Source organism: Tasmannia lanceolata, unplaced genomic scaffold (assembly GCF_043159265.1).
Source record: "Tasmannia lanceolata isolate RefF3 unplaced genomic scaffold, GAP_Taslan_0.1 ptg000012l, whole genome shotgun sequence".
NCBI classification, from domain to species: domain Eukaryota; kingdom Viridiplantae; phylum Streptophyta; class Magnoliopsida; order Canellales; family Winteraceae; genus Tasmannia; species Tasmannia lanceolata.
The window spans coordinates 5,057,629-5,077,692 of record NW_027518689.1 but is presented as its reverse complement, the minus strand read 5'-3'; the positions used below and the strand labels follow the sequence as shown (position 1 = coordinate 5,077,692).

The following is a 20,064-nucleotide window of genomic DNA, read 5'->3' as shown; positions in this document are numbered from 1 at the left end:
AACTCATTTTACAGTCTGAAAAAATGACTTATTCTGAAATTCACTACCCCAAACAACTTCCTTGCACTTAAAGCTTAAATGCTCAAAACATGTATAGAACCATATCTACAAATAAAAAGATGCTACCCAAAATAAATTCCCATAAGATTAAGCCACTTGCAACAATGAAAAGCATAGAGGAAATGACTTCTGAAATGCCCATGTAGAATGAAATTCATTAAAATTACAGTATTATAGAGAAAGTACAAAACAACAAAGAAAAATGATAAAACAAAGCAGAGCAACAGAGCCAACTCTTGCTTCTGTAGACTTCGCAAAGCATTGGGGAAAGCTTAAATGGTTTAATCGATCAACAAATATGGGCAATGTGTTGAGCACTTGAACTGGAGAATGATAAACAACATCACTTCCACATGTGAACATAACCATTAAGAGGAAACATTATTAACATGTTAGATTGCAGAGAAAAGCAATGAATTAAAAGTTAAACATATAAATTACCTTATCCATCATTCTCACTCTGTTTTATTCTGGAAAACATGGCATTTTATTTTAGTTGGATTGGAAAACATGGCATTGCCTTGTTGCTATAAGCTTAACGTGAAAGTAAAGCTATATGCATAGGGATTTGCTAGCATCCATCGCAAAAGGCATTTCGCGGGTGGTCTGTTGCATGTGACAGCAGCCACACAGGCTCACTTTTCAGTACGTTTTGTCTTCATTCATGAGGTCGCTGATGTCACATGCAACAGACCATCCGTGAAATGCCTTTTGCGATGGACCCTTGCAAATCCCATATGCATATATTATATTACAGGTAGAGATGAGAAGAAAATGAATAATCCAAAATAAATAAGATCCTACAATCTTTGCAAATTAGTACGATCGTAGGGCTGAAATCATGCCATGTGCACTAATTCTTAAAAATCACTTTTGTGTATAACTAAAATCTAAAAAAAAAAATTTACCTTGGATTTGGGATGTTCTTGATTGATTTCTGGCCATAGAACAAATCAGATAAAAAACACTGCATTTTCCAAATAGAAATGAATGAGCAAAAGAAAGAGAAAAGGCTACTAAGTGCAGTCAATGGAATCATTGTAGTCAAGAACCAATACCCAAGTTTAGCAAATTCCTTAACAATAACAAAGGGAATAAACAAAAAAAAAAAGAAATTAAATGATAACCAATGCATACACGACATCGCACTAAATGAAAAAAGATATTACATGCAAACCCTTTTCAACAGCAGCTCTGTTCTGTTCACAACAAGTCAAAAAATTTGATTTCACATCAGCCAAAGAAGCCAAAGTTCTGAAACTCATAGATATTCAGGAAAAACTCCAGACCTAAATTAGAAATTACAGTTCTTAAAAAAATGAAATTACATCAAATAGCAAATTTCTTCGTAGTTGAAAAGAATGATATTCAGGAAAAAGTCCATAACTGAATTAGAAATTACAGTTCTTAAAAAATGGAATAACATCAAATAACAAATTTCTTCATAGAAAAGTAAACATAAATAATCAGATAAAGTACACAGTTATAAATCAAGTAACATTTGAGCAAAGAGGTATCTTCACTTGTGACAATAAGAGGAAAAATTCTAACCTAGAGCTTCTAACCCAACTTCTCTAGGTTCGTGACCTCAATTCAACCCTTAAAATGATGGAAAGCTCTTGCTTTTAGGGGAAGAACCATCAAAAGATCATGAAAAACAAATTAGGGCTTACCATCCGAATACAAAGGGAAAACTGTATTCCTTGAGAGAGAGAGAGAGAGAGAGAGAGAGAGAGAGAGAGAGAGACGTGCCTAGATGGGTCATACTTAGTGGAATAGGTTAATTAGATATTTTAGTGAATAAGATCATATCTTAATATATTTAGTACTTATGTTAGATTAGGATACCTACTTAGATTAGGATAATCTTTATTTGGCTATTTCTATTCTTATCATAAGATCTTTCTAGATCTTTCTATATTTATCATTTTCTATGTTTATTTGTAAGTGCTTTATATAAGCACATGCTAATGTTAATGAAAGGAATGAAGAAATTAGTTTGACAAAGTGTGTCTTGTGCACAAAGGAGGATTGATCATTCCCTCAAAGTGGATCAAAAGGCTGATCTTCCCTCTAAGAAGATCACACCGGTCGACTGCTACGGTAAGAAATTTAAAAATATAAAAGGGCGGGCGACCGCGGTGGCTCGGTCGACCGCGATGGTCGGGCAAACTAGCCGTTGGGGTGTTTTCTGCTTGACTTTTTCAAGCCAGTTATTCACAGTTTAACCCCAAATGGTCATATTTTCAAATACACTATATATACATCATTAAAACATATCTCTACATGCTTTTGAACATTTTAAGAAAGATCAAAACCCATTTTTCTTGAGCTAAACCTCTTTGAACTTGGTTTTTACATTCTATCAAGAGGAACTCCATAGGCTTTACATTTTATCTTCCTTGGAGTGATTGTGAGCTATCAAAGTTGTAATCCGCCTATCTAAGAGGCAAGAGAGTTTTTCTTTTATTTCTTCATTTGTATTTGAGGGTCTTCTCGTTGGCTCGGTAACAAAGGTGAAGACGTTGTGAGGGTCTACTCTTCGGCCCGTTAAGAAAGGTGAAGACATTGTAAGATGGTGTGATCCCTCATCAAGGCTTCATGCGAAAAAGGGTGTGTCTCCTTTGGAATTGAAGGAGTTAGTGTACGGCTTGGAGATTCGCCCGTTGAAGAATCTCATATTTTAGTGGAGATCCCAAGGAGGTAAACTTGGAAGAGTGGAGTAAGTCTTATGATAGACAGAACCACTATAAAATCGTGTGCCTTGTGAATTACTTCTTCTCCTTCTCTCATTTGCACATTGGTGATTGGTAAAATCTACCCTTTCTTGTATTTATGTTTTATTAAAACAAGGGTTAGGGCAAATAGGCTTAAAGTAATATCTAGACCCTAAATTTCATTATCTTGAATATTTGAACAAGGGTTAGATTAATAAGTGCTTAATTAGTAAATTAATTTTAATAATCCATTTAATTAAGCCCAAAATTTTTAATTGACCAATTCACCCCCCTCTTGGGTTGTCACACCCGTATTTCAAGAAGTTATCAAAAGTGACAAATACATTGAAGTTTCTAAGCCATGAGATTTAAAAAGATACAGATGTAGAAAATGTTGTGGGGTTCTTTTACGTTTAGAAAAAGATACTAGAAAAAAAAAATGCACACAAGTTTAATAAATGGAGTGGATGAAGATAACTCACCTCATTCATATCAACATCCTCCAATCTTGAAGGGTTCCATTTTGCTTTCTGCATAATGCTACCTCTTTCACTCGATAATGATGCCTAAAAGAGAAAACTAATCAAAACGAAGAGGTTAAGTAAAGGAAAAATTGCCAATGGGAGACTGCAAAATACAAGAATTGTGAACGGGGGACACAATTTTTTAAAGTTGTTAAAGAGGGTTGATAACTCCCTTTCAAAGTTTTATAACCCCATTTAGAGGGTTGATAACCCTTTTTTAGAGAGTTGATAACCCCATTTCGTCCCTCTAACAATTTTTCAAAAGTGTGTCCCCCATTCACAATTCTTGTATTTTGGTGTCCCCCATTGGCAATTTTCCCAAAAGTAAAGGAAGAAGAAGGCAACTGATATCCCCAGTCATATTTTGACAATGACACTACTTACTTTGTTTTGAAACTTCTAATTGGAGGTTGATACCATGGTGGATGGACTTACCCGGTCCTTCTCTTTACTTAACCTTTATTTCTCCTAGTGGCATTTTTTGCTCTAGTTATAAATTTATGTACGACTCACCGGATAGTGGCAGGAAGAGCAGCAGGTCTCTGCATTAGGAAGGGGAGAAGACGGGGGACTCAAAGAGAAAGAGAAGGGAACATCCGGCCCGTCAAGTTAATCGTTTAAGAAGATATGCATGACGTTTGAAATTATTACCTTGCCATTTAAGATGTGATGATTAATTGGGGGATAAATGCGTCGTAGAAACAAATCCTAACCAAACCATTTCGGGAGATTGAGGGTTGATGGTGTAATAATATAACATTGTAATTAAACATATCAAAATACACATTGGACTCTTTGATTTTTTGAAGGGAAATGACATATTTGTCCCTTCTCTTCCATGTGTCACTCCCTCCTATTGTGAAAGAGGAGTCATAAATACCCAAGAAGAGGGTGGAACTAAGAAGAAAAGGGGGTAAATTTATCACTTCCCTTTTGTGAATCCTAAGGGTGCAAAGGGTCGGGTTGAAGCCAACCCGAACCTGACTCGAAACTCTACACCATTAAATCAAACCCGACCCGAAACTCTAAACCGTCATCTCGAACCTGAACAGACTCTCAACCTCATCAAAGCTAACGTGACCCAAGCTGAAAAATTAATATCTCAATCTGAACCTGAGCCGATTTCCCAATTGGAGTCAGGTTGACCTGATTCTAGTGATATCTTTCCCCTTCAGGTTTTCAAATTCTAAAAAGATAAAATAGAAAAATGGTAAATTTTTATTATTTTAAAATGTCGGATTTTGATGCGGGTCGACCCGACCTCGAGCTGACCAACCCGTCTCGAATCATGCAACCCCAGTGTATCCCAACGGCAATTGATATTGGCACTACCATGTTTGATAATTGCACTAACACACATGGTCTTTTCTTATTTAATTGGCTTCTGACACTTTGTCGGAATTGTAAATAAACTTGGACAGCTGATCAAAAAGAAAAGACAAGGTGATTAAGTGCATTTATAAAAAAAGGTAGTGCCATTATCAGTGGCCATCCTCAAATAAACTTCCAAGTTTCAACAATACAAAAATACTAAAATTAGTACTCTAGAGTGAGCACACCTGCATGTGGTCTACAAAAGGTCAGGTACAGTTGTTTCCCTTCTCCCAAAGAACCCCCGCTTTTAATGCTGAAGAGATTTTCCCTTTACGTAGCATTAGTCATTAATTTGCGAGATCTGCAATTGGTTTTTTCTAATATTTGTCCCTATCCGAAGAGATTTTGCTATTGTCATGGGAATAAAACGGCAGATTCCAATTGGGTTTTTCGTTTTTTAATTGCTTCTGGGTTCAGGGTTTTATAGATATTGTGGGAGAAGAAGAGGAAGTGGGTTTGTGATGAAATGAGTAAGAAGAGGAAATCTGATAGCACTGGTTTGGACGAAGTGAATAGAACCATGTATTCAAGCTTCTGTAACACTGCGAATTCACTGTCTCAGTTGTATGCCCAGGCCCAAAATCAGCAGAAATTAGATTTCCAAGCCGGTGAGCGACATGCGCTGGTAAGGATGTTTTTCAGAGGATATTGAGGATTCTTGTCGATTTTGGTCTGTTCTTTTGATTGATTCAATCACATTGACATTTTTACGGCAATGGGTAAGATAATGTTTAGGAAAGATGGTTACTTTTTTGTTTGATGCAAAGGAAAGATGGTTACTTTTTTGTTTGATGCAAAGGAAAGATGGTTAAACTCATTTGTTATTTTGATAGTTTGATTGCTCTAATCCAATATTTATGTTACGAGCACAATTTAGTTCGTGACAGAATCGATCTTCTTGGAGGGAAGATCAGCCTCTTTACCCACTTTGAAAAAGATTAGTTACATGTTATTTATAGAAAACCCACTTGACCACTTCATCTAAAACTCCTATCCAAGTCAATCCAGAAACCCTAACCCTTATCTACCAAACACTACAAAGCAAATTTTAAAAATCTAAACTTATTTATTTCACCCCAAGTGGGACCCAACTAGGCACATAAGATTCCACCCGCCTTGAAATCAACCTTGTTCTCAAGGTTGGAGATTTAGCGCTGGCTAGTTGGTGAAAAATAAGATCTTGCATCGGGCTTTTTGAAATTCTTCTCTCTCTGTCATCGTCAAGGGTTGCGACAACTCCATCTTCATACAGATCTCATCATGTTGTTAATCGAAGCTCTTTTACTGTCTTTTTTTTTTGTTGAAATGATTGAGATTTTGACACACTGATGGTCCTTGACGTGGATCTTCTCGATGACGTTGGAGAGGTTGGGAGGGGTGACAAATTTTTCGGCGACGATCTTGTCGAATTCAACAGCGTTGAAAATGATAAGAGGTTGGGAGGAATGACAAATTTTTCGGCGACGATCTTGTCGAATTCAACAACGTTGAAAATTATCATTGGCTTTCTTTTTTGTATTTTTCTTTTCTTCTATTTGCTTTCTTTTTCTTTCTTCTTTTCTCCTCTTTTTTGTTTTTTGTTTGGCCATTTCCTTTCATTGGCAAGCCTTCTCGATCACTATGCTAATTTTGTTGAAGCCTTCCGCAAACTGTCGATGTCCTTACATTAATTCCAAAATAAGTGCTTTGATCTTTCGAAAATCATCATTTACAGAGTCCAAAATCTCCTAAGATGCAGCCATGATAGAGGATCGATTGCTCTTTACCAAATATTATGAACCCAAATCGGTTCGCAACGGATTTGATCTTCTTAGAGGGAAGATCAGCCTCCTAACCCACTTCGAGGGAAGGGTCGATCCTCCACAAAACACAATTTCTGAAAAAAAGTTCATTCATTTAAGCAAGGAGTTGGACCCTATACTAAATAACTAGAGAGCAAATCTAAAAATAACAATTATCTAAACTGATTTATTTTACCCAAAGTTGGACCCATTTAGCCACGTAACATTCTACCCGCCTTGGAATCAACCTTGTGCTCAAGGTTGGATTGTTGGAGAAAGTGCTTTATTCCACTAGGGTCCCAATTCCTATTAGACACAATTTTGTTGAACAAAGTAATTGACATTAGGCCTTCATGTTCTTCATAAAGAACGATCACGGTCTTTCGAATCTCACTTTCGAAATCAATTGTGATCAAAGGTGGAAGAAAATATGATTTTTTACAGCAGCACATTGAAGCAATGGAATGATCGAATAGGTTGACAAAATCAAGATGAGCCTTGGCATGGTGTTCAACTAAATCATCTTTGTCGACCTCAATTTTCGCATATTTCTCCACTCAAACATCAAAATTTTCAAGATTATGCTTTCCTTTATCTTCGTGCATTTCTTTGATCACCATGATGATTTTGTTCAAGCCTTCATCAAATCATCGGTGCTCCTCTATCAATTTCGAATCAAGTACTTTGATCTCTCGAAAATCATCATGCATGGAATCTAAAATATCCCAAGACGCAGCCATGGCGCAGGATCGACCACTCTGATACCACTTGTTACGGACCCAATTTGGTTCGTAACGGAATCGATCTTCTTGGAGGGAATATCGGCCTCTTGACCCACTTCAGGGGAAGGGTCAGTCCTCCTTTGTGCTCAAAAACACAATTTCTAGGATACTTTTTAGTTACATGTTATTTATAGAAAACCTTACTTGACCGCTTCATCTAAAACTCCTACCCAAGTCAATCTAGAAACCCTAACCCTTATCTCTAAAACTCCTAAGCATACCAAACACTACAAAGGGCGGCCCAGTGCACGAGGCTCCCGCCATTACGGGGTCTGGGGAGTGCTAGATGTACGTAGCCTTGCCCTTGCTTTGCAGAGAGGCTGTTTCCGTGACTCGAACCCGTGACCAAACACTACAAAGCAAATCCTAAAATCTTAACTAATTTATTTCACCCCGAGTGGAACCCAACTAGGCAAGTAACAATTCATGTGAGAAAATGATAATTTTTTTTGGGGGGGGAGGTCATTTCTTGTTGATTTGTGCTACTTTTATTATTAACAACTATTGGAGCTCTAGTTTGCTTCTTCATGCAATCCACATAATTCATGATTTGTTTTTGTTATGGGTTTTAATTTAGTCTCTTTGTTGGGGTTCCCACATCGGAAAAGTGAATGTTGTGGATAAGGACTTGGGCAACCTCCCCATAGCGGCTACCTTTTAAGGGTGAGTTCCAGCAATGTCCAGACAAGTGGTATCAGAGCTGGGGCGTTGTAACTCCCGTGTGTCTTCGAGGATGGAAAAATTCCCCGGAGGAAGATCTCGATAACCTTGGTGTACCGTCGAGGAAAGTGAAATTTCCCTCGGAGAAGATCTCATAGTTCGCATGTTGTCGACGCATGGAGGGGCGAGATTATCCACGCTGCTTCTGCATGGAGGGGGAGATTGTTGGGGGTTCCACTCAAAATCAAATATCCCACATCAGAAAAGTGAGTGGATGTGGATGGGCTTATAAGGACTTGGGTACACTCCCCTTAACGGCGAGCTTTTAAGGGTGAGTTCACTCTTATTGTGAAGTGGTTCTGTTGGTCGATAGATTGCAAAACTTCCACTGAGAGGTTTGAAAAGTCATGAACACTCTTAACATCCTATAATTGAGAACCTGAACTACTTGCGGGTTTTCAACTGGAATGGATTGTTGCATATCTTTGTGGGACCTTCTAAAATTTTCAAATAATACCATAAATGTGGGGATCCAGAATGATTACCAGATAAACAGTTTTTCTTTAAATTAACGGTACTATTTGGATGTGGTTAGAAAACTCATTAGTCTTTAAATTTAGATTAAAAACAGGGCAAGACATATGTGTTTCTTATTTCAATTTAAGTGCATGTTTTGTCGTCATTGGATATTTAAAGTGTCATTGGATATTTTAATGTACATAAGGTTTCAGATACTTTCTCATTTTGAAGTGGCTCTATTGGTGGAGCAATTGAAGAGTCATCAACACTTAGTATCCCGTAATTAAGATTCTGAAACATAGTTGCATTCCTCAGTGACTGTTCTGCTGAGCAAATAATCGTGTATCTTTTATCCAATGTACCAATCTGTCGGATAGTCTGATAAATTCTGGGAAGTTGGGATGATCGGTTAATATATAGTTTGACTGTAGTTAATGAACCCCCATTTCCCCCTCATATTCCCCTCAATAAAATCAGGGTAAAAACAGGGGGAGATGATTACATTTCTTCTTCAGTTTAAGTGCATGAAATCATGTTATCACTGATTATATGTTGCTTTGGTCTTTACTCTTTGAGTATTCTTTTCTTTAGAAATGGTTCTGTTGGCAACATAAAGTGTGGAACATCCTGCAAGAGAATTGGAATCATGAACTATTTATTTCTTATAATTGAGAATCTAAATTTTAATAGTATTCATTGGTGACTATTTGACCAAACTGAATATCAGTATATCTTTTTTTGATGTATTGAATCTGTTGAATAATACCACAAATGTGGGAATATCTGAATAAATTCTATCATTTGTCGAATAGATGGAACTTTTTGGCTGTAGTAACCCAATTTCTTTCAATTAAGTGCATGGTTGTTGTCATTTTTATCTTATATTGCATTAGTTCCTTAACCATCTTTCTTTGAAGTGGTTCCGTTGGCAGATAAATTGTGGAACTTCAAGCAAAAGAATTGAAGAATTGTGTAGATCATAATGTCCTATACATTAGAATATTTTTCAAAAAAAGAAGAAAAAAAACCCCTATGATGTAAGCATCTGAACCACAATATCATTAGGTGACTATTTGGCAGGGGAGCCAAATTATCACTTCTCTCTATAGCTATAGCTTGTCCGTCCCATCCAAGGAATAGGGCGGCTTATTCAATCTCGCATTCTCTTCCCGCGCCTTGCCTGGTTCTAGCATCTCTCATCTCTATTGCCGAAGAGTATAACAAGGTGGACAGAAAGCCTGATTGCTCAAGTCAGTGTGGACTCAATATCCCAAGCCCGGCCAGGCACATCGCTTCGCTTTTTCTTTTAATGGATGCTGTTCCGGGTGCACCACATGGGAGGCGCTTTCGCCTTTCCTCTTTTTTATATAAAATATCAATTAAGTGCATGGTTGTTGTCATTTTTATCTTATATTGCATTAGTTCCTTAACCATCTTTCTTTGATATAAATCGTGGAACTTCAACCAAAAGAATTGAAGAATTGCGCAGATCATAATGTCCTATACATTAGAATATTTTTCAAAAAAGAAGAAGAAAAAAAAACCCCTATGATGTAAACATCTGAACCACAATATCATTAGGTGACTATTTGGCAGGGGAGCCAAATTATCACTTCTTTTTCCCTCATGTATTAAATCCATTGGACAATGCCATAACTGCTGGATTTGGGATGACCAGAAAAAATAGTATTATTGACCATAAAGGTATTGTTTTATTGTAGTTAGAAATACAATTTTCTTTTCCTTTTCTTGCTCTTTTTAAACGTATTGTAAATGCAAGAGAAAGCTTTTGATTTTTCTTTCAAATACTTGCAGTTTTGCTTCTTGCTCTTGTGGCGACTAAGTATCAGATATAGTCACACATATCTTCTATCTATTGTATATCACACAGGCATTTCCCTATTTCGAGATGCTCTGGCTCCCAAATTGCTTATGTTGTTCATTTTATCACTGCTGCCACTCTTGCTTCTTCCGCTTTAGTCGCAAAGGATGATTTTATGATCTTCTTTGACTTTTTTTTAAATAGCAGCCTATAATATTGATTCAGAAAAGGAAAATCCTTACAACCAGTGGACTTGACTCCAAGATTTGAAACACTTTTCCATATACAATGGAGTTTTCTTTGTGTTTGGCCTTACCCTTGGTACATTCAGAAATTCCATAGCAATCCGTCGTACCAATATTATTTTAGCTAAACGAAAAAGGCAGAAGCTCAATGAGATTCCTCAAAATCATTGAGTAGCAATGCGTTCGGGCCCTTTTTTAAATGTTATAGAAGAAAATTTTATTGGTTCATCCTTCATGTTACTATTTGTTTTTTTTTTTTTAACTGATGGATTGTATTATCCTCTCTCCAACTCTTTTTTTTTTTGTTTATTTTGGCCTTTTGGATCTTTAACAATTTTTTTCTGCCAGCCTGTATTTCAGTCAATCGTAGCATCCTTTCAGTTCTTTAACAATTATATTGCTACCCTTTGTTCTGTTACTAACTATATAAGCTTGCTGCAAGTTATGCTTCCACATTTGAAATATATGTGCTAAATTGGGATTTAAGTATAATCGTTTTCCGTGGTCATTGTATTTTCTTCAGGGGAAACTACACCAGTGGATTGTGAGGCTATGCGAAGAAGGATCAAGAGTAACTGTCGCAGATATTGTTGAATACCTTCAGGTTTGCAATTCATTTTTCAGTATTGATCGTCAAATTTTTTTTAATCTTTTTCCATGTAATTCAGAAATGATAGTTGAACATAAGATCATAACAGTTTTTTTCTAGCAAAAATTTAATGAAGGATGACAAACTTCATATTGGCCTACTAACTATCTTATCTATCACCTTTTGGAAAATACTCTCACCCCTTATAAAGAAAAGCTAACTCTCACTTTCACTAATTATCCCTACGCCCTCATTAACTCCAACCAAAGTTCAACTCTCACCTTTCGGAGCAAGATACCATGTCCAAACAGGCACACATTAATAAATCAGACACATTTTATATTTATATTTATAGGGACCTGATATCTCTGACTCCTCTGTTATGGGAATATCTTCTATTTTACTTCTTACCTATCCAAATACCTCATTTTTCAAATTGACAATATCCTCCATAATAAAGATATGGCAACTCTCTCTCTCTCTCTCTCTCTCTCTCTCTCTCTGTGTGTGTGTGTGTGTGTGTGTGTGTATATTTACACACACACACACACACACACACACATATATATATATAGGGATTTGCTAGGATCCATCGCAAAAGGCATTTCGCGGAACATCTGTTGCGTGAGAGAGCAGCCACATAGGCTCACTTTCCAACAGATATTGTCAATATTCATGAGGTGGGTGCTCTCTCACGCAACCGACATTCCGTGAAATGCCTTTTGCAATGGACCCTAGTAAATCCCATATATATATATATATATATATATATATATCACATGCACAAATATACACTGATTATTTCCCTTCCCACCCATTCATCTTCTCTCCCTGATCTGTGAAGGAAATGTATCAAAAACATGCACAAATATACACTGATTATTACCTTTCCCACCCCTTACTGTTCTCTCCCTGATTTGTGAAGAAAATGTATCTCTTGAGGTTGAAATATAAGTGATCAAATAACACCAACTCAAACAGCTTAAGCTTTTGGAGTAACTGGCTGTTTCACATGGTACAAGAGCTATTACCCTACGACAGGCCCTGGGTTAAAAACCCATCAGCTCCTTGATATTAAAAATCTGCATGTAGGGCCAACCCAAAGAGGGGCCACATGTGCACATGTACGCCGCCCCCCACATTCCACAACACCCACCCACCCACCCACCCACACACACAACAAAAAAAAAAAAAAAAGGAAAGAAAAAAGAAAAGGATGGGCCACACGTGAGGTGGAGTGTTGAACTATAAACGATTAAGAAACACCATACTCTAATAGCTTAAGCTTTTGGAATAATTGGTTGCTTCACATGATATCAGAGCAATTGCCTCACGACAGGTCTTGGGTCAAAACCCAACAACTCATTGATATTAAAAAACCACTTGTATGGTCACACGTGAGGGGGACTGTTGAAGTATAAATGATTAAATAACACCAATTCTAACAGCTTAAGCTTTTGGAGTAATTGGTTGTGTCACACTTAAATCATTCAAAAAAAGGACAATGTATCTCTTGGCTATTTAGTTGCACAATGGAATTGTAATGACCATTTCTCTAGCTTTTCCGACTTTGCGTATCTTTTTCCTTTTGGAGATCTTTTTCTGGAACAGATGGAGTTTTTATTGTTCTTTTTTGGGAACTTGATTTGGGGGTTTATGCTTTTAGTGTTAAGGATTGGTTTGGGTCTAAGAGTATTGAATCGAGCAAAAGCTTTTGTCATTCGTGTTGGGACTTGGGACTTGGAGTGGACATATTCATATGAGACCAAGAAGGCTGATGCTTCACCTTAACCTTATCGGAGGACAATTACGAGATCCTCAACAAACTCCAAGGGAGGGAGCACATTTTCCGGAATGATGCAAGATAGCATGAATGATTCCTTTTGTTAGTGGGACCCAAAATTGGAATCACTGTAGACAAAACTGATTCAGCTTTGAGCTTGCCGAGATCATCTCATCAGGGTCCTTCTTGTGTACCTGTTAGTGCGCTGCTGATGACAAGGATCATCTGATAGCGAGTAAAAACTGTCATACAAGAGGATGCAATATGCACTATTGGATAATAAGAAACAACAATTATCATGATATCTGTCCTTATAATCTTTTCCTAACGTCTAGGAGAACTGTCAGACAAGAATATGAAATATTATTGAAAACCAAGAGATCTCTAATCTCTCAAAATAGGATAAAATACGATGTGCAACAAACGACAAGAAGAGATGCAAGAACCACAAACACACAAAGCAAGAACACAAGATTTTACGTGGTTCGGCAGTGAGCCTATGCCCACGGGAGAAGAGTTTCACTATTTCGGTTAGGGTTGCAAAACTCTCTTTTCCTCTTGGCGAAGAAAACGCACAAAACCCTAATACATGGCTTATATATTAATGGTACTACATTAAGAAATTACCGAAATAACCTTTAGCGCAAAACCCAAAATTGATTTTTTTTTTTTTTTTGGAGTGCTGGCTTGGAAACCCTGCAAGGACACTCTGCCGCCTGCATCCCCAGCTCAACCCACATTTGCATCACGCATATTAGTCCGCCAGGGGGATCAATCATTGTTAGAATACATGATGTCGAGACAATCCACCGGGCAAAACCGATGTGTACAACTATACGAAAAAGTAAAACAGGAATATAAGCCACAAGATGAACACCGGGATTTTATGTGGTTCAGACAAGATGCCTACATCCACGGGGGAGAACACAATCTTCACTATGAGAAAAATAAAATTACAACGAATTATATCCCCAACCTATAAACCGCAACCCTTACCCTTTCTTCTCAACCAAAACCATACACAAGAGAAAACCACGAGTAGAAAGCCCGAGGAACCTGAGAAAAACCCTCTCTCTCTCTCTCTCTCTCTCTCTCTCTTGCCTCCTCTTTGCAACCGCCGCACAAAGAGCCTCTCAACCAAAGAGAAACGTCTCTCTCTTGCCTCCCACCTTTGGTCGGGTAAAGAGGGAAGCTTTTATACTTAGGTTTTCCAAAACACCTAAAAAATTAACTTTCCTATTTTGCCTTCCCACTGCAACTCGGTATGTGGGAAACAAGGCGACTTTCTCAACATTCTCCACCTTGGCTTGTTTCCCATCAACTTGAAGAATTTTTGTTGATGTCATCGCGAAATCACTATTGGCCTTCTGAAGTATCAGCTACACACACTCGAATCACCCTGGTTATGACTCCACCTAATTCGATTAGCACGACCAATCCATGTAGCTCCCAACCTGTTGACTCACCCACTCAACCATGGAGAGGGATCTCGATCCATCCTCCCTAATGCATGTATTGTTTACCTTCTCATCATCGCCTGCAACCTGGATACCTGCCGCTGCACCAACTGCGAAAGAGACCCTACGCATGCACACGCTACCATTCCGTTCCCAACTAGCCATCAAGATATTAGGAACACTAGTCATCGTGTTCCTGACTAGATGATATAATCTGTCACACTTCTTTCCTTTCATTAGAACCATACAAACGCGTGTGATTTTCATGGCTCCACCTGCAGCCATGGTTTTAAATTTCGGTTTCGGCTAAAATTTCGGACTTATCCAAAATCGAAATTTCAGCTAAAATCTCGAAATTTTGGGCGAAATTTGGTATTAACGCATGAAATCTCGATTTTTTGGACGAAATTTCGATCGAAATTACCGAAATTTCAATCCAAATTCTTTAACGGAATAAAAAATTAATATTTTATTATAAATTTCGACGAAATTTCCAAAATTTAAGAAATTTTGAATGAAATTTGGTAAATTTCAGGAATTTCGATTTCGCCGCAACCCCTGTAGTCCAACCGGCCAACTGATACCAGATTCTTTCGCATCTTTGGGACATACTCCACACCACCCAAAGTACGAATCACACCATCGAACATCTTGATCTTCACCGTTCCAACTCATGTGACGTCATAAGTAGACCCGTCACCCAATGACACTACACCTGCCATTGCCTCCTAGAACATATCAAAATATTCCCTCCTGGAACATATCAAAGTATTTTCTCCTGGAGCATACATGAGTAGAGCACCCTGAATCTAGAATTCACTTGTCATGAGGAAAAGTGTGATTACTTGTGGAGACTGTGAGAACATCTCCAGCCTCTTCGTTCTGTTTATCCATTATGACCACTCACCGTATTTGTAGTACCAATGTCCGACTAGTCAGCTTGCTTCGGACAATCGCGCTTGATGTGGCCGTATTCCTTGCAGTGATAATATTGCACGCCCTTTCTGCTGACTCTGGATCTTGACCTCCCTTTTTTGATCCCCTGTTAGATGACCTTCCTCTTTGATTCCCACCATGAACAACCAACTAATGCGCTTGACTCCAATTAAGAACATGTTTCTTCTGTATCTCATTCGATAAAAGCGACTGGTTGACTGTATCCTTGCCATACAATAATGCTGTCACCAGGTTGTCATACGAATACGAATCCGGAAGTAAAGTAAGAAGCAAATGGGCCTTCTTCCTCCAACTATTCATCAACCTTATGGAGCTGATCCACAAGCCCATTGAATACACTAATGTGTTCGAAAAGATTCTCGCCTTCCTGCATCTTCAGCCCGTGCAATTGCCGCTTCAGATACAATCGGCTGGCCAAGCTTTTTGACATGTCAAGCTTTTCCAACTTCTCCCATAGTTTAGGCGCTTCTTCTTCTTCTTCCATAACGTTAAACATAACCTTATCTGCTGGACATAGCCTAATCATGCTGACCGCCTTCGACAAGATGTCTTCCCACTCGGCATCCGTCATCTTCCCTGGCTTCCCATCCTTTCCTTTCAACACCTTTGCCAGGCCTTGTCGAACAAGGATGTCCTTCACCCTCGTCTGCCATAGGGTGAAACTGTCCTTTCTGTCAAACTTGTCGATGTTGAACTGGGTAGAACTTGACTTTACTGTCATCTCAGAGTATTCTGCACTTCTCGCCGCAGGGCTCCTTCTCAAACGAGAATCTCTTGAATAATCTTTCTACCTTCCGACAATCACTGTATCTGCGATCCAATCACAACACCCACAATCACTCCATCCAGCCTCAATGATCGCTCTAACCATTGCTTTGATACCACTTGTTGAGAAAATCCACCGGGCGAGTCCGATCTGATCGTGCACAAATAAATTACAAAGTAAAACAAGAATACTAGGCACAAGATGAACACGAGATTTCGCGTGGTTCCGCTAAGATGCCTACATCTACGGGGGAGAACACGATCTTCACTATGAGAAAAATAAAATTACAAGGATTACCATGGATCATATCCCCAACCCACAAACCGTAACCCTTGCCCTTTTTTCTCAACCAAGACCGTACACAAGAGAAACTCGAGAAAACCCCCACAAGAAAGCCCAAGGAACTCGAAAAAAACTTTCTCCTTCTCTTTTCTTCACTCTCTCTCTCTGTCGTCTCTTTGCGACCGCCACACAAAGAGCCTCTCCACCAAAGAGAAACGCCTCTCTCTTGCCTCCCACCCTTGGTCGGGTAAAGAGGGAAGCTTTTATACTTTGGTTTCCCAAAACACCTAAAAAATCAACTTTTCTATTTTGCCTTTCCACACCAACTCGGTATGTGGGCAACAAGGCAACTTTCCCAGCACATGACATCGGCACAACAAACATGCACCCTGAAAATTACAAAATATAATCTGTTTCAATATTTTTTTACTTCTCCAAGCCATCATTCTATTTCATTGGTAATCTTACTGTAAATATTTCTGTTGATAATGGTTGTGGTTTTGACTTGAGTCTTTGATGGTTTGGTAGATTAGGGCATCTCATGAGTCAGATGAATTTTGTTTTTAATATATAAAGGGTGAAAATTCAGCTTGTCATCCTTTGGTATTCAAGATGAGGAAAACTCTAAGCTCTCCTTGTAGAAGTTCTGTTGCACGTAAACCATTTGCTTTGGTTTTCTCTTTATCTGTGTTTGTTTCTGTCATACTTGCATTTGTTCAGTTCTTAAATTGTTCTCTCATTTTAAAAATTTATTTCTATACGATAAACTAAAAAATCGAGCTCAAAATTTAATATGGCACTGATTTTGGGATGGGCTTCACACACACACTTTTTTAAATTTATACTGTTCACACACTTTTTTTTTGTTAACTTTGACTCGGCTTGGTAATAAAAGCCCACTGAGGCACATTGTCTTTTCCTGCTAGCTTTCTGAACTCGCTGACAGTGAAAGTTGGAGGATTTCTGTTACCATCTAGGCAAGCTTTTATTGATGTTATGCTGAGGGATATGAAGCGGCATTTCTTTCCTCTCAAGAAAGTTGGCAAATTAGCAAGCATATCAGCTTCTCAATTGGTTTGTCTTGTTAGTTGTCACAGACTAACAGGTTAAGCTTACTGATTAATTGTGAGGAAAAGAAAAAACATGAACAAGACTAATTGCTTGTGCACTTGTAAATATGTTGCCAAAAGGGTATCCCCTTCGTTTCTCCGAGGGGAATGTCATATCATATTAATCATGACTCTTTTACAACATTTTAATCATGAATTTTGCCAGCATGTAGGTTCTTGCAGTTTGTGTCATTTTCTATTCTTTATTTGACTTTCTTTGTGATTGGTATCAAATATTTCCAGAACGAGCTCAACCATGGTGGAGAAGATGCATCCATGTCCCCTGCACCTCAACCTGTAACTTCTAATGCCCAGATGCTGTTCTCTACTTTAAGCATTCAAATTCCACAAGGAGCATTAGGGCCTGCAACATGCGGTCAATGCCCGACTGGTATTTCGGACCAAAACAAGAATTCTGTTTTTGTGAATGCTCTATCAAGTCCTGTTCGGAGGAGCCTACAACCTTTTCATCTGGGACAGGAAGGAGATTACGGTGGGAACGGTCTGCAGGGAAGGAAGGCTGGATACACGGCATATCCAGACAATCAAGTCTTTCATTCTATGGATGGGTCTCAAAGTGGACAATCAATGGACATGCACACAGGAGGCTCCCCTCATGAATATTATCGATAAAAGAGTAGAAATATACTCCAAAGACCAAAGTGGAATCTCTCAAATAAAAAAAATAAAAGTGAAAAAATAATACAATTCTCAACTCTGCTGGGTTGTTTCTTGCGCACTGTATATTAGTTGCGTCTTGTTATTTGGCAGGGGGAAGGAAAAGCAAGGTGTTGCAGTAAACAGCCAAAGACTAATATTTGAGAATGTGCCCCACTGGGCGCTTATAAATCATACAAACATTAGTTACATTAGGGTTTTTATTTCCCTTGGTCTCACTCTTTATCTGAATCATGCTGTGGATTTTCTCTTAAATTATCAGCATGTGCTGCTAATCTATATTGAAGCAAGTTGCACTGGTCAGATAAAGGTAACAGAGAGAATGGCCCAAATGGTTGACATCAAAAACCAGGTATTCCTCTTTTTTGTAGTCCAGATAATCCTATTTTGAACTTAAATATATTTAGATTGCTAACATATCTATGTTCGTATATCTGCATTCATGTAGGGGTGATAGGCTAGTCTTTTTACTTATTTTTCGCTTATTGGTGACACTTCTGTAATATTCATCAATTCTTATTCTGCATTCAAGTGGGGGTGCTAGATTAGTCTTTTTACTTATTTTTCACTTATGGGTGACACTTATTGTAATATTCATCAATTGTTATTGAGTAGAACACAAAGAGAAAAGTCGTGAAGGTTGATTTGACATGTGATATATGTACAAATATTTATACATGTAACAAATAAACATGGATTTTTTCATTCATGTATACAAAATTACAAAAGAATTTGGTTGAGAACTGATCATTGAGAAAGTGATCCAATCCATTGTAATCCTTTGGCATTCTTGCGGCGAGATGTATAGATGATTCTGTTGTAACTTGATGACTTAACGTATACTTGAAGAAGTATGAATAGCAAATTTAAATTCTTTCATCTCTTTTATGAGAATGAAAAGTATGCAAGTCCAAAGGGTTTTCTGATCTGGCTGTCGGAATTGGACCGGTTTTGTGATGGCCGGCAGACCGCCTTTTGCCAACCAGACTCTCCTCATATGCCGTATTGGCAGGGTGGTTCATCGAATCTGGTCGCTGCTCAATTAGTAATGGAATTTATTTGAAAATTTGAACTTTTGAATAATTTTGTTTCTCAAATTCCCAGTTACAGTTTGCCGATGACACTCCCATCTTCAGTTCCCCCTGATGTACTTAGTGTAATGAACGTGAAAGCCATTCTTTGGTGTTATGAGGCAATTACTGGACAAAGGTCGAATTTTCCAAATTTAAAGTTTTTGGTATTAACTTTGAGGAGGCTGACCTTTGTGGATTAGCAGGCATTCTTGGTTGTGACATTGATAGCTTCCCTACTTCCTATCTAGGCTTGCTGCTGGAGGGAGGTAGAACCAAAAAACGAAATTGGGATCGCATAGTCAAGAGGGTGGAGAGAAGAGGCCACGTGGTGAAGAAACCTTGTCTCTAGGGGTGGTAGATTTACTCTTGGCTAACATCCCAATCTATCAAATGTCGGCTTTCATATGTCCATGAGTGTGGATAAGAAGATTGAAGAGATTCAAAGAAGGTTTTTATTATTATTATTATTATTATTTTGGGTGTGCGTGTGTGTCTTGGGGGGGATGTGGAAAGTAGTATGTAAACCGATCATGAGTGGCGGGCTTGACATCAGGAGAATTAAGGAAATGAATTTATCACTTATAGGCAAGTGGCTTGGAGGTTTGGCAAGGAGGAAAACCACTTGTGGATGAGAGTTATTGAAGGGAAATATGGAACTTCACTAGGTCACTGGGCTTCAAACGCGATTCAGATGATCTGACAAGACGGTATGGAAGGACATTCTAAGCATTTATACTATGTTTGAGGAGGGTATAAGAGTCAGAGTAGATGATGGGAGCAGGATCCGATTCTGGTTAAATAAATGGTGCTCAAATTAGGGATTTCATGGAAAAAAAGAAGGGAAGATAGTTTGGAAACCGATTTTTGGAAGAAACTTTTTTTGATT

The 20,064-nt window shown here is 38.2% G+C and overlaps 1 protein-coding gene across 2 annotated transcripts; it reads left to right on the top strand.

Annotated features, from left to right (window-relative positions):
- Positions 1-4,840: 4,840 nt before the first annotated feature.
- On the top strand, positions 4,841-18,520 carry LOC143887584 (uncharacterized). 2 transcript variants are annotated; one of them, XM_077391668.1, is made up of 4 exons: positions 4,841-4,885; positions 5,093-5,300; positions 11,008-11,088; positions 17,671-18,520. In XM_077391668.1, exons 2-4 carry the CDS (start codon positions 5,142-5,144, stop codon positions 18,058-18,060), a joined length of 630 nt encoding a protein of 209 aa, XP_077247783.1. In that variant the 5' UTR covers positions 4,841-4,885; positions 5,093-5,141; the 3' UTR covers positions 18,061-18,520. The 2 variants fall into 2 exon arrangements, with proteins under 2 accessions (XP_077247783.1, XP_077247782.1); XM_077391667.1 differs by having other exon boundaries at positions 4,850-4,885; positions 5,103-5,300.
- Positions 18,521-20,064: the final 1,544 nt, after the last annotated feature.

Bases quoted from the DNA above. Each gene is read 5' to 3' on its own strand.
- LOC143887584 (XM_077391667.1), top strand. From the start codon at position 4,865: ATGTGGTCTACAAAAGGTCAG. The intron at 4,886-5,102 runs GTACAGTTGTTT...AGGGTTTTATAG, and splicing joins TGTGGTCTACAAAAGGTCAG to ATATTGTGGGAGAAGAAGAG. The intron at 11,089-17,670 runs GTTTGCAATTCA...AAATATTTCCAG, and splicing joins ATATTGTTGAATACCTTCAG to AACGAGCTCAACCATGGTGG.